Source organism: Mustela putorius, unplaced genomic scaffold, assembly GCF_011764305.1.
Source record: "Mustela putorius furo isolate JIRA1106 unplaced genomic scaffold, ASM1176430v1.1 tig00537293_pilon_pilon_pilon, whole genome shotgun sequence".
Taxonomy (NCBI): domain Eukaryota; kingdom Metazoa; phylum Chordata; class Mammalia; order Carnivora; family Mustelidae; genus Mustela; species Mustela putorius.
The window spans coordinates 2,344,427-2,356,874 of NW_025422431.1; the positions used below are offsets into that span (position 1 = coordinate 2,344,427).

The 12,448-nt window shown below is 44.6% G+C and overlaps 1 protein-coding gene across 3 annotated transcripts in view; it reads left to right on the plus strand.

The window, feature by feature from the left end:
• IFT172 (intraflagellar transport 172) overlaps nucleotides 1–12,448 on the plus strand; it is a 34,471-nt gene that overhangs the window by 2,423 nt on the left and 19,600 nt on the right. The window contains exons 2-15 of one of the 3 annotated variants that reach the window (XM_045073908.1): nucleotides 484–627; nucleotides 848–960; nucleotides 1,396–1,435; nucleotides 1,733–1,798; nucleotides 2,010–2,089; nucleotides 2,302–2,389; nucleotides 3,432–3,646; nucleotides 4,545–4,668; nucleotides 5,052–5,147; nucleotides 6,491–6,652; nucleotides 7,016–7,069; nucleotides 7,290–7,393; nucleotides 7,568–7,653; nucleotides 11,825–11,937. In XM_045073908.1, the coding sequence (XP_044929843.1) occupies nucleotides 484–627; nucleotides 848–960; nucleotides 1,396–1,435; nucleotides 1,733–1,798; nucleotides 2,010–2,089; nucleotides 2,302–2,389; nucleotides 3,432–3,646; nucleotides 4,545–4,668; nucleotides 5,052–5,147; nucleotides 6,491–6,652; nucleotides 7,016–7,069; nucleotides 7,290–7,393; nucleotides 7,568–7,653; nucleotides 11,825–11,937 (1,485 nt within the window). Of the gene's footprint in view, nucleotides 1–483; nucleotides 628–847; nucleotides 961–1,395; nucleotides 1,436–1,489; nucleotides 1,603–1,732; nucleotides 1,799–2,009; nucleotides 2,090–2,301; nucleotides 2,390–3,431; nucleotides 3,647–4,544; nucleotides 4,669–5,051; nucleotides 5,148–6,490; nucleotides 6,653–7,015; nucleotides 7,070–7,289; nucleotides 7,394–7,567; nucleotides 7,654–11,824; nucleotides 11,938–12,448 lie in introns of those variants that run through there. The other 2 variants (XM_045073910.1, XM_045073909.1) reach the window with 2 other exon arrangements.

Consider the following 12,448-nt stretch of genomic DNA (forward strand, 5'->3'; position numbering starts at 1 on the left):
TCAGTTGTGGGACGCCTGGGTGGCTCAGTTGGTTGGACGACTGCCTTCCACTCAGGTCATGATCCTGGAGTCCCGGGATCGAGTCCCGCATCGGACTCCCAGCTCCATGGGGAGTCTGCTTCTCTCTCTGACCTTCTCCTCATTCATGCTCTCTCTCACTGTCTCTCTCTCAAGTAAATAAATAAAATCTTTAAAAAAAAATTTTATTTCAGTTGAGCTATGAAGGAGCAAGGCCATCGCAGGGGTGCATTGGTAGAGTTGATTCTGCGTGTCACCTCGAAGTGTATTTGCATTATGGGTTTCTAAAGCACCTTGTTCTCCTGGGCCAGGGTTCTATAGCCTTGGAGATCAGGATGCATCTTTTGTTTTAAGGACTATGATGTGGAGAATTGACCAAAGTCACAGTAGAGCTAAAGGAACTAGAAATGCTTTTGTCACTCTAGACGAACAGCTGGGCTTATTTTTGCCCCCCTGCCTCTGCAGGATGGAGCTGCAAAGGTGACCTGCATGGCTTGGTCCCAGAACAATGCCAAGTTTGCCGTCTGCACAGTGGACCGAGTGGTGTTGCTCTACGATGAACATGGGGAGCGGAGAGATAAATTCTCCACCAAACCAGCTGACATGAAGGTGAAGAGAGTACTGTGTGTCCTTAACCTGTTCATGGGGTCTTAGGAATCTAGAAAACTTCCTAACTAACTTCCCCAGCCGTCTGCCTAGGAAATGGCCTGCCCCGTCTTTTCTCAGGATAAATCCCTGACGCTCAATGCAGTCACACAAACACCTTTTCTTCTCTTTTCTCTACCATGTGTACTCATGACTTTTTTTCTTTTCCTTTTTTAACTCTTAGTATGGCAGGAAGAGCTATATGGTGAAGGGCATGGCTTTTTCTCCTGATTCCACTAAAATTGCCATAGGACAGACCGACAACATCATCTATGTGTACAAGATTGGTGAAGACTGGTGAGGATAGAGACTGGGAGGTGGGGGTGACCTGGAAAAGAAGGGGAAGGCAGGAAGAAATGTCTCACTGGGGAAAGGGGAGAAGAGAAGGTGATGGTCCAGGCTGGGACGTGGAGAGCAAAGGCTGTTCCGAGTCTGTTGCTGCTTCCCTATCTGTGCCTGCCTCGTGTTGTGAGATCCCATCCCTGGGGGAATCAGCCTAAGGTCAGCATGAGGACCTGTGATGGGAGCCCTTGGTGACACAGCATCTTTGTTCCTGTTCTAAAACTGCTCGGGCTCCATTTTATGCCTCCTTTCAAGGCTCTTATGGCAGGGTAGGCAACATTAGGGGGAGCAGGGAACGTATCAGGTCTTTCTTCCCTTCCCCCAGCATCACGTGTGGCACTTTCTTTATGAAAATGTTTTTAATGTGTTTTCCCTCCTTTTATTTGGCAGGGGTGACAAGAAAGTCATCTGTAACAAATTCATCCAGACGGTAAAGTTCAGACCTGTCTCGGGGAGATTTGGATGAGCAAACCTATATCAATATGGCTACCTGTAAATGTAACCGGAAGTTGCATTTTTCACGTGTCCATCTGACCTTTCCAGCTGAGAGGATGGAGGATGGTGCTGCGTGGCTGCCCCTCCTCCTTGCTTTCCCCCGTGAGCCCGGCTGTGTCCTCTTCCCCGCTGTAGGAGACTGGGGCGGTGGCATGTGGCGGGGGTTCAGTTTGTTATAAGTGCGCTGGGCGACATGGACAGGGTTATCCTTTTCATGATTTCCTCCTTGCAGAGTGCTGTCACCTGTCTGCAGTGGCCAGCAGAGCACATCATTGTTTTTGGACTGGCTGAAGGGAAGGTAAAGGGGGAAGAGAAACACAGGAGAGGCTGTGGGTGGGGATAACGGTTCTGGAGAGAGAAATACAGTTAAATGTCTCCCTTAGGGTCAAGTTATATATTGGGGGAGAGAACGGAAGGACCAGTTTTTTGTTATTTCTTTTTCTTTCCTTAGGATCTGGGTGGGATTGAAAGGAACCTAACCAGACTTGTATCCATTTTCCCATTTTCAGGTTCGCTTAGCAAACACTAAAACTAATAAATCATCTACCATCTATGGGACAGATTCTTACGTGGTATCACTGACAACAAAGTGAGTAAGGAAGAGCAGTATCCCAAGCTTGGAGACGTAGGAAGAAGCGATGGGGATGTCGGGCCTGGGAGACTATAATATGGAAGATGGGGTGGACTGGTAGCAGGGAGCCCAGGTAGGGTAATGTTTGACATAGAAGTGTGATTTCTTGGTGAGACAGAGTAATCTCTTTCTTCCTCTTCCTCTTCCTTTTAATTCACTCACTTTTTTAGTTCCTCTGGGAAAGGAATTCTCTCTGGTCATGCAGATGGCACCATTGTTAGGTATTTCTTCGATGATGAAGGCTCTGGAGAGTCACAGGTATGACTAAAGGATGCTGTGAGATGGGGGTAAAGAAACCCAAGATCCCTCCTAGGGGAGGTTGAACATTAAGATTGCAGGTGGTTGGCGGGGGCACATTTAGATGCAGCCACAGAGAGAATTTTCATTCAGGAGGCCACAGCTTAATATTTGTGGGCAAGGAGGAATCAAGGGGAAAGGATTCTGAGAGTAAGGGAGAATGAAAATTATTTTTACCTAAGTAAAAAGTGTATTTATATGTATAAATTCATAGAAAAAAAAGTCATTCTCAAGAGAGAAAAGGGAAAGGGCGGGGGATAAAAGGAATGTTTATGTTTTACTTGATGTAATTCTCTATTGTTTGAATAACTTAAGAACTCCTTGTAGAGGGGGCCTGGCTGGCTCAGTTGGTGGATCATGTGACTCTTGATCTCAGGGTTGTGAGTTTGAGCACCACATTAGGTTAGAAATGACTTACATAACTAAAACTTAAAAAAAAAAAGTAACTCCTTTCTGCCTGGGTGACTTTCTCCAAACTAGGAGAAATCCAGCCTTAGCCTATAGCACTCTCCCCTGAAACTAGAGACTCTTCTTCCCTTTTGACTCCAACCTAAAAATATGACATTAAAGGCAGGAAAGAGAAATTTGTACTTTATTGGAAGCCAAAAGAGATTTAAAAAAAGAATTACTCATGTAATAATTAAATTTATTTCTTCTGTAAAGAAAGAGTTGTATGCTCCATGTGGACCTACCTAGTGTTAGTTAATGTGTAGGATATGTCCCTTTGGGGGCCTTATAGGTGTTTACTAAAGAACTCAACATACAAGCCTTTTGAGGTTTCCTCTTGCGGACAATGTCAGACGTGTGTCTGTATGCCATACATATGTGTGTAAGAGTATAAAACCTAAAGACAGTTTGTGAAGATCTCCAGATTAGGATGTGTTGGGGTGGGAAAATATTGGGAGGAAGATTTATACAGGGTATAAATTTTTCCTAGAAAGGAATAATCTCTGGCTGAGGCTCTCAGAGTCAGAGCGACTGGAACCCTTTACTTCTGTCTTAGGGGAAGTTGGTTAACCACCCATGCCCGCCCTATGCCTTGGCTTGGGCAACCAACAGCATCGTGGCTGCAGGCTGTGATCGCAGAATTGTAGCCTATGGAAAGGAAGGCCACGTGCTACAAACTTTTGATTACAGCCGTGACCCTCAGGAGCGGGAGTTCACCACCGCTGCTGCAAGCCCTGGGGGCCAGTCTGTTGTGTTGGGAAGTTATGACAGGTGGGTCCCTTTCCATATGCATCTTCTGCCTACTTTCCCTGTGTACACCTTGCTCTAGCCCACTTATTTTCAACCAGAGTGGGAGAATGGTTGGAAAGCAAGTGTAGGTTGAAAGAGATCCTCAGGTTTTATTTAATTCACTCACTTCCCTTTTCCTGCTCCCACCATCTGTTGGGACTCTGGCAGTTCCACAATACACCAGGATTTTGTGTCTCTGTGCCTCTGCCTGGGACTCCACAGTGGAATTCATCTCCACTCTCTTTGTATTACCGTTGCCTCTTTTCAGACCACTGGCTCAGTGTTTGTCGCATGATATTACACTTTGGTGTTTATAGTTAACTGGCTAAACTGAAATGCCCATGAGAAGAGGGCCTATTCGTTTTTGGGGTTTTTTTTTTTTAAATCTCCAGTGGCTAAATTAGCATCCAGTACATAATGTATGCTTAAGTGTTTGGGGAAGGAAGGAAGGAAGGAAGGGATGGATGATGGAAGGGTGAATTAAATAAATAAAATTAATAAAGGGCCCCGGTCCCCTCACATCAGCTTTATTAGTCCTGTCCTTTTATCCCCTTCGATGTCATCTGGGTCTCTTCCTTCTGTTTTCTGTTTCTTTTTCCTTCTTTCTCCCTTGCTAACAGCTCATTTTTCTCACCAGCCATGATCTCCTTTTGTTTTCCCCACTCCTATCGCTCTCACCCCATTTTACTTTTGGCTTGATTTTCCCACCTTCCTTCCTTTGAACCTTTGTGTCCTCTCCTATGAGATTCCCTAGCATGTGTGTTCTCTCTCACTTCCTCTCTTCTCTAATACAGCGAGACTCATTGCCTTCTGTTACGCACCCATTTCCACCCTTTTGCTCAGTCTCCATCTCTTCTGAAATCCACCTCCTTAATTTCAGACTTCGGGTACTCAACTGGAGCCCTCGAAGAAGCATCTGGGAAGAGGCAAAGCCCAAGGAGATTGCCAACTTATATACCGTCACTGCCTTGGCCTGGAAACGGGATGGCTCTCGACTCTGTGCGGTGCGTTTTACAAGTAATCCTTTTCCGCCTGGGTGACTTTCTTCAAACTAGGAAAAATCCGGCCTTCGCCTGAAACTAGAGACTCTCTTCTTCCCTTTGGACTTCAACCTAAAAATATGACATTAACGGCAGGAAAGAGAAATTCACACTTTATGGGAAGCCAAAAGAGACAAAGAATTCTGTAGGCGGGGCTGATTTCTCCCTTTCCTCCCATCACTATCCTGGCGTCCTGTGAGTGCCACCTCTTTCCATCTGGTACTTCCCAAAACTGCCAGCCCTTTTACTGCCAACTCTTTCCTAGATTCTAGAACTTGGGTTTCAAGGGTGTCTCCAGATATCCTTCTGATGCCTGTTACCTTTTATGTTGTCGCTTTCCCTTCTAGGGCACACTCTGTGGTGGAGTGGAACAGTTTGACTGCTGCCTCCGGAGAAGTGTTTACAAGAATAAGTTTGAGTTGACATATGTGGGACCTAGCCAGGTAAGTAGCTGATAGCCTACTGCACCAAAATCTCCTTCCGGACACTGCCACAGTGCCAAATTTAACCCCTGGTAGAGCTGCTCTGGAGAACAGAGTGTATCAGGTGACTCTTTGACAACTTTACTCTGTAGCCCTTCCAGCTTATTGTAAGAAAAGATTTAAACACCAAATTGAAGGGGTACAGAGATCGCCACTTCCACCTTCCTGATTTAAAACTTTACTACCTGGGGCGCCTGGATAGCTCAGTCTTCAGTGTCGGACTCTTGATTTCAGCTCACGTCATGATCTCAGGCTTGTGAGATCAAGCACCACGAGGGGCTCCACTCTGGGCATGGAGTCTGTTGAAGATTCTCTCTTTCCCTCTCCCTCTGCCCCACCCATGATTCTATCCCTCTCTAAAATGAAACACAACAGAAAAGGCTTTATTACCTATATGTTGTTAACTGGGGAGTTTAGGATTACGCAGGTGCATAACATTGCTTTAGGGCCTCTGAATCCATCGTGTATGACATTGCAAGGTAATTTCTTAGTTCCTGAGCCCACTTTTCTGTTTTCTCTCCCTCTGTTCTCTTTTCCTTCCATTTATTATTCATTGTTTCCTTCATTCTTTTTCTCTTTTTTTAAAATTTTGTTCACTTACTTGACAGAGTGTCCGCACAGGAGCAGGGGAAGGCTAGAGGGAGAGGGAGCACTCGGCCATGGGGCTGAATATGGGGCCTGATCCCAAGACCCCAAGATCATGACCTGAACCAAAGGCAGATGCTTAATCAGCTGAGCTACCCAGGCGCCCCCCCCCTTTTTTTAAGATTTTATTTTTAAATAACTCTATACCCCACTTGGGGCTCAAACCCACAACTGAGATCAAGAGTCGCATGCTCCTCTGACTGAGCCAGCCAGGCACCCCTGTTCTTTCATTTTCTGTCCATTCTCTATACATGAGCACTGTTAGGACAGAGAATACAAAGATAATTGTCTGTATTCTGTTGTTCCTTAATCAGGATCATTTTAGCAAAGAGCTATATGAAATGACAGTATGATCAGTATATACCACGATTAAAGTAATCACAGAGATTTTCACAAGAGGTACAGGAAGGTAAGGAGAGTGATTAGTTTTACCCTGTATGTATTATGTATTAGCATTGAAGGAGATAATCTCTGAAAACATTTTGTATATCGTAAAGCACTGTGTGAATGGGAGGTGTCATTTTTACCATCAATAGCCTAGGTTAGGTGAGGAAACAAGAGACTAGCTTTGTTTAACACTGTGGAGGTGGGCACGGCAGGTTCACCCCTCTTTGGGGTTGAGGGAAGCCTCAGGGTGCTCAGAATTGTACCTTACCAAGGTGATTGTGAAGAACCTGTCATCGGGGACCCGGGTGGTACTCAAGTCACACTATGGCTACGAGGTGGAAGAGGTGAAAATCCTCGGAAAGGAACGTTACCTGGTGGCCCACACGTCAGACACGTTGCTGCTGGGGGACCTGAACACTAATCGCCTTAGTGAGGTAGGAACCCCAGGTGAAGGGGCGGGGAATGGAGCATCGTGAGCTGCTACTTCCAGGGAACCCGGGTCCCTAAGGGGGAAGATCTCTAAGGAAAAGCTCTAAGATGCTGGCGTTGGGGACCTGGGACCTGGGAGTGAGACCCTGGAGATTTAGAATCCTAGAATGGGAATTCCCACTGTTGGACTGTTTTTACAGCATCTCTCAGAAGCCTAGAAGCCTAGGGCAGAATGTGACACAGCACCCCACTTGTGGAACATCAGGGCCTTCCTACACTCCTTCTCTCTGCCCCCTACCCTGTCCTTCTCTCAGCGTTGTCTTGGATACTTACCCACATTGTTCTTATGTCCTCTCCCTCTTTTACAGGTGGCTTGGCAGGGATCTGGTGGCAATGAGAAGTATTTCTTTGAAAATGAAAATGTGAGTAGAGCTTGATTGACTGACCATCACCATCTCATTCAACCTCCTAGCTAAGAGAGAGCAGAGAAAGAAAGGAGGGCGAGATAGGCAGAGGAACAGAATAAAGAACAGAATAAAAGGGAGTCACTTTGCACTGACGAGACATCTCCCTCTACTACTGTTGACCGTGCAGACTTCCTCATGCAAACTTCCCACCACGTGACAGTCCCTTCATCCCCAGGTGTGCATGATCTTCAATGCTGGAGAGCTAACCCTGGTGGAATATGGGAGTAATGATACCTTGGGTTCTGTGCGTACTGAATTCATGAACCCCCACCTCATCAGGTAACCCCACAAGGTTCTCTAAATTTTTGAAACCCAGAGAAGTCCCTTCTAACCTCTAACTCCTGTATCCTCAAGATTAATCTAAAAACTTCGTCCCCTATGGTACTTTGGGCCCTTGCTCAACATCCCGATGACCCAAGTCCATTCTGCCTTACCTCACCCTTCGTGTTTCAGTGTCCGTATTAATGAGCGGCGTCAACGAGGGATGGAAGACAATAAGAAATTGGCTTATCTTGTTGATATTAAGACTATTGCTATCGGTAAGACTCTCTCATAATTCTGATAACAAAACAGAGGTTTATAGATGCTTCCATATCACAGGGGTATGTAGAGTGGAGAATGCAGGAATCTGAGAGGCACCAGGTAAATGTATGGCCCTGCTCTCACAGAGGATGTGGGAAGTGTTCTAATCCACGTGTGTGAATCTGCGTCTAGCTGTAGAGATACAGATACACTGTTGCGCATATCAGCTTGTCCCTGTAATTATTCATGCTCTTTAGGCATGTATCTTAGGGCTAGGAATTGTGAACTGTATGTAGAGCGGAACCATTAGTAAATTTATGAATTTTCCTGTTTAGACTTAGGACATAGGATAATGGACTGTTCGAACCAAAAGGGAACTTATTTTCTGTAGAGTTTGACATTGGTAGCCAGTGAGGACAACATTTATTTGAATTTCACAAGTGCTCACATAAATAAATACACCTTATTTTATGTATTAATAATTAACTCTGGGGACACCTGGGTGGCTCAGTCAGTTAAGAGCCTGCCTTCGGCTCAGGTCATGATTCCAGAGTCCTGGGATCAAGTCCCACATTAGGCTTCTTGCTCAGCAGGGAGCCTGCTTGTCCCTCTGCTTTCTGCTCTCCCTGCTTGTGCACTCACTCTCTCTGACAAATAAATAAAATCTCTTGAAAAAATTAACTCTGTCATGAAATGTTTCAAGCATAGAAAAATGTATTTAGAGCAGCACAGTATTCCCTATGATGTATAGAGAATAGCATATCCATATAGTGTCGTTAAGAACAAGGGTCTAGAGTCAAACGTCCCCACTTCTGCAATTATACCTGTGCGATCTTAGGTCAGTTTCTTAACCTTTCTGTATCTCAATTTCCTCATCCACAAAATGGGGATAAAAATTGTACCTGCCTTATATGAAAAGCACTTAGACTAATGTCTGGCCCATAATAAACACCTAATAAATGTTAGCTATTAATAATAATACTATTATTACTTGTGTACCATACCTAGTTCTTTTTTTTTTTTTAAGATTTTATTCATTTATTTGACAGACGAAGATCACAAGTAGGCAGAAAGGCAGGCAGAGAGAGGAGGAAGCAGACTCCCCACTGAGCAGAGAGCCTGATGTGGGGCTCGATTCCAGGACCTTGAGATCATGACCTGAGCCGAAGGCAGAGGCTTTAACCCACTGAGCCACCCAGCCCCCCCCCACCATCCATAGTTCTATAATGTCCTGATCTTTCATTATATTTACTTCAGATCTTTTATTCTCCTCTTACTGAGGGACATGGAAGTTGTTGGTTTTTCACCGTTTCCAGTGTTTTGGTTCTCTCAGGTTTACACCTAGATTGGAACTGCTGAATCATAGAAGAGGTACATCTGTAATTTCGCTAAATCTTCCAAATTGCTCTCCAAAGAGATTGTACCAATTTACATTCCCACCAGCAGTTAGAAGTCCCAGTGTTCTGCATCCTCTCCAATACTTGAAATTGCCCGACTTCATAATTTTGGCTCAATCTGACTTATGTGAAATAATACTTCATCGTATTCATTTTTGTTGTTGTTCATTTGTTTATTGGTGTTGGATTTGTTCTTCTGCATTTTGCCAGTTCTTATCCCTCGCCTATTTTTAAAATCAGGCTGTATTTTCCCTCTTGACTTGAAGGAGTTCTGTGTATATGCACATCTAGCCTTGGATGGTCATTTGTGTTGCAGATATTTTGTCTCGGCCTCTTTTAGAGTTCAGACATTTCTAATTTTTTTTTTAAGATTTTATTTATTTATTTGACAGAGAGAGATCACAAGTAGGCAGAGAGGCAGGCAGAGAGAGAGAGAGGAGGAAGCAGGCTCCCTGATGAGCAGAGAGCCCGATGCGGGACTCGATCCCAGGACCCTGAGATCATGATCTGAGCGGAAGGCAGAGGCTTAACCTACTGAGCCACCCAGGTGCCCCTGGACATTTCTAATTTTAATGTAGTTCATTTAGTCACTTTTTAAGAAATAGTTTGTGATTTTTTTTTTAAGATTTTATTTATTTATTTGACAGAGAGAGAGAGAGATCCAAGTAGGCAGAGTGGCAAGCAGAGAAAGAGGGGAAAGCAGGCTCCCTGCCAAGCAGAGAGCCTGATGCTGGGCTCGATTCCAGGACCCTGAGATCATGACCTGAGCCGAAGGCAGAGTCTTTAACCCAGGTGCCCCTAGTTTGTGATTTTTGAGGTCTCGTTTAAGAAGTTTCCCTGGGGCACCTGACTGAATGAGCCAGAGGAGCATGTGACTCTTGATCTCAGGATCGTGAGTTTGAGCCCCAAGCTGGGTGTAGAGTTAAATGAATAAATAAATAAATAAAACTTTAAAAAAAGAAAAAGTTTCCTACTCCCTCCTATGTTTTAATATTTTTAGATTTTGCTTGTCACCTGGAATTAATTTTTGTGCATAATGTAGGTGTGGCTCATATTTTACTTTTTCCATGTTAAACCGTTTATTGGAAATCCGTTCTGTACTCACTGATTCGTAATGTCACCTCTTATAAATCAAGTTTCCAAATACATATGGGTCTGTTCTTAAGATACTTTTACAGTTCATGAGCTTTATGTTTCACATCCAACTGTTGAGTTGTAATGGAAATGGTGTAGTGTGGCGGCCCATGTTCCAGGGGCAGTAATGAGCTGTGAGACTTTGGACAAGTCATCCCACTACACAGGGCTCGTCTTCAAAAGTATAAAAAACAGAGAAGAACAGAGTTCTTCTCTTAACCTTTTTTCATTAGTGACCCCTTTGAGGATCTAATTAAAATCATAGATCCTGGGACGCCTGGGTGGCTCCGTTGGTTAGGCGACTGCCTTCAGCTCCGGTTGTGATCCTTGAGTCCAGCTTTGGGCTTCCTGCCCGGCAGGGAGTCTCCTTCTCCCTCTGACCCTCCCCCCTCTCATGCTCTGTCTCTCTCTCTCTCTCCCTCTCAAATAAATAAATCTTTTTAAAAAAATCACAGATCCTGGGACGCCTGGGTGGCTCAGTTGGTTGGACGACTGCCTTCGGCTCAGGTCATGATCCTGGAGTCCCGGGATCGAGTTCCGCATAGGGCTCCCAGCTCCACGGGGAGTCTGCTTCTCTCTCTGACCTTCTCCTCGCTCATGCTCTCTCTCACTGTCTCTCTCTCAAATAAAAAAAAAAAATCACAGATCCTTTCCCAGAAAAATATACATAAACATATAATTTTGTATATAATTTCAGGATGTTCACAGAGATAGGGTCCCACAGCTCTAGTATTCTGTGATTCTACTTATAAATTGAGACATTGAAACATGGCTTTATCAAGGTGGCTTTTAATTAAAGGAAATTTCATTTTTTTTTTTTTTTTTTTTTTTTTTTTTATTTTATTTATTTGGTCTTCCCAGCTGTGTGCTGAGCAGAGAGCCCGACACTCAGCTGGCTGAGATCATGACCTGAGCCTTGAGCGCCCAGGAAATTTCATTTTTAATTTGGCACAGGATCACTGGCGGGACGTTGCACATCGGTAACATATACAAACAAGAGCTGTGTATGCGCCATGTTCAGGGGACTCCCTGAAAGCATCCTAGCCAGTCCTTAAGTGTGATCCTATCTTACATTGTCTGCAAAATTCACACCAAACTAAAAGACTGATCCTCAGCACTCTCAGCCTGACTTTAATCAGAGGTTCCTTCTGTTTTGTCTGTGTGCCTTCTCCACTCTTTGCCCCTCGGGGTTCTTAACATCAGTGACACTCAAAATGCAGGGAACTCCTTGCAGCAAATATGTTCATGGAGGTCATTTCATCCATCAGCTTTCTCTTCATGGTTGTGCTGGAACTGGGGCTCTTCCTTAAAGTGCTCAGTGCTGCCTTCCAGAGGATTTCTTGAGTAACAGATGCCCGTTGCTCTGATGTGTTCTGATCTGCTATGAGACAACTCCAAGATCCCAGAGAGGAATCTCATTTCTTGATGGATCTGGACCTTTTGAGTTAGCTACAGAGTTAAAAATCTCTACAATTTTAGTAGAAATCTAGTATTATAAGCATCTTAGCAAAATTATGTCATATTCCTCATACCCTATACTTGTGCATTCTTAAAGCCTAACATAATCATCAAAGGCAAGACTTTTGCAGGCTGCCTTGTGTCCTGTATATGATTCTGTGGAATCTGTCTTCTTAACCCTGTCTCTTTTACTTTGTAGTGGATCTGACTGGTGGCTACAACATTGGCACCATCAGCCACGAAAGCCGTGTGGATTGGCTGGAACTTAATGAAACGGGGCACAAGCTTCTCTTCAGGGACCGGAAACTTCGTGTAAGAAGGGTTACTAAGGCCTTAGCCATTGAGTAGTCCCTAGAGGATGTGGTACTACCTGCTGCCAGAGATTGCGGGGGGGCAGGATGGGCATAATTTCTTGGTGCACTATGCCATTAACATAGCAAAAGGCACAGAAGAATCAACGTTGTGTCTGTTATCACAGCCCATCTGTTACTGTAGCCCATACCTTAAGAAGATGGTATTGTGATGGCACCAAAGCTGAGAGGGAAATTTGGGAGCTGGTTTCTCTGTTACTGTTCACAAATCTGTGCCCTCGTGAGACTGCCTCACCCCCGCTTGCCTGGCTGAACTTTACCCACACCTGTTGCAGCATTCGTCAGCTACACGTACCCCACAGCGTTACGGCTGGCTCGACAGTCTCCCCCGAACTCCTTATTGACTCTGATCTCAATATAGTATCACCAGAGAGCTCCACCTCGAGGGCAAAGAGACTGGTGATTTTTCATTTCATGTTCATTGTGATGTGAAAGCCACATCGCTGATTTCC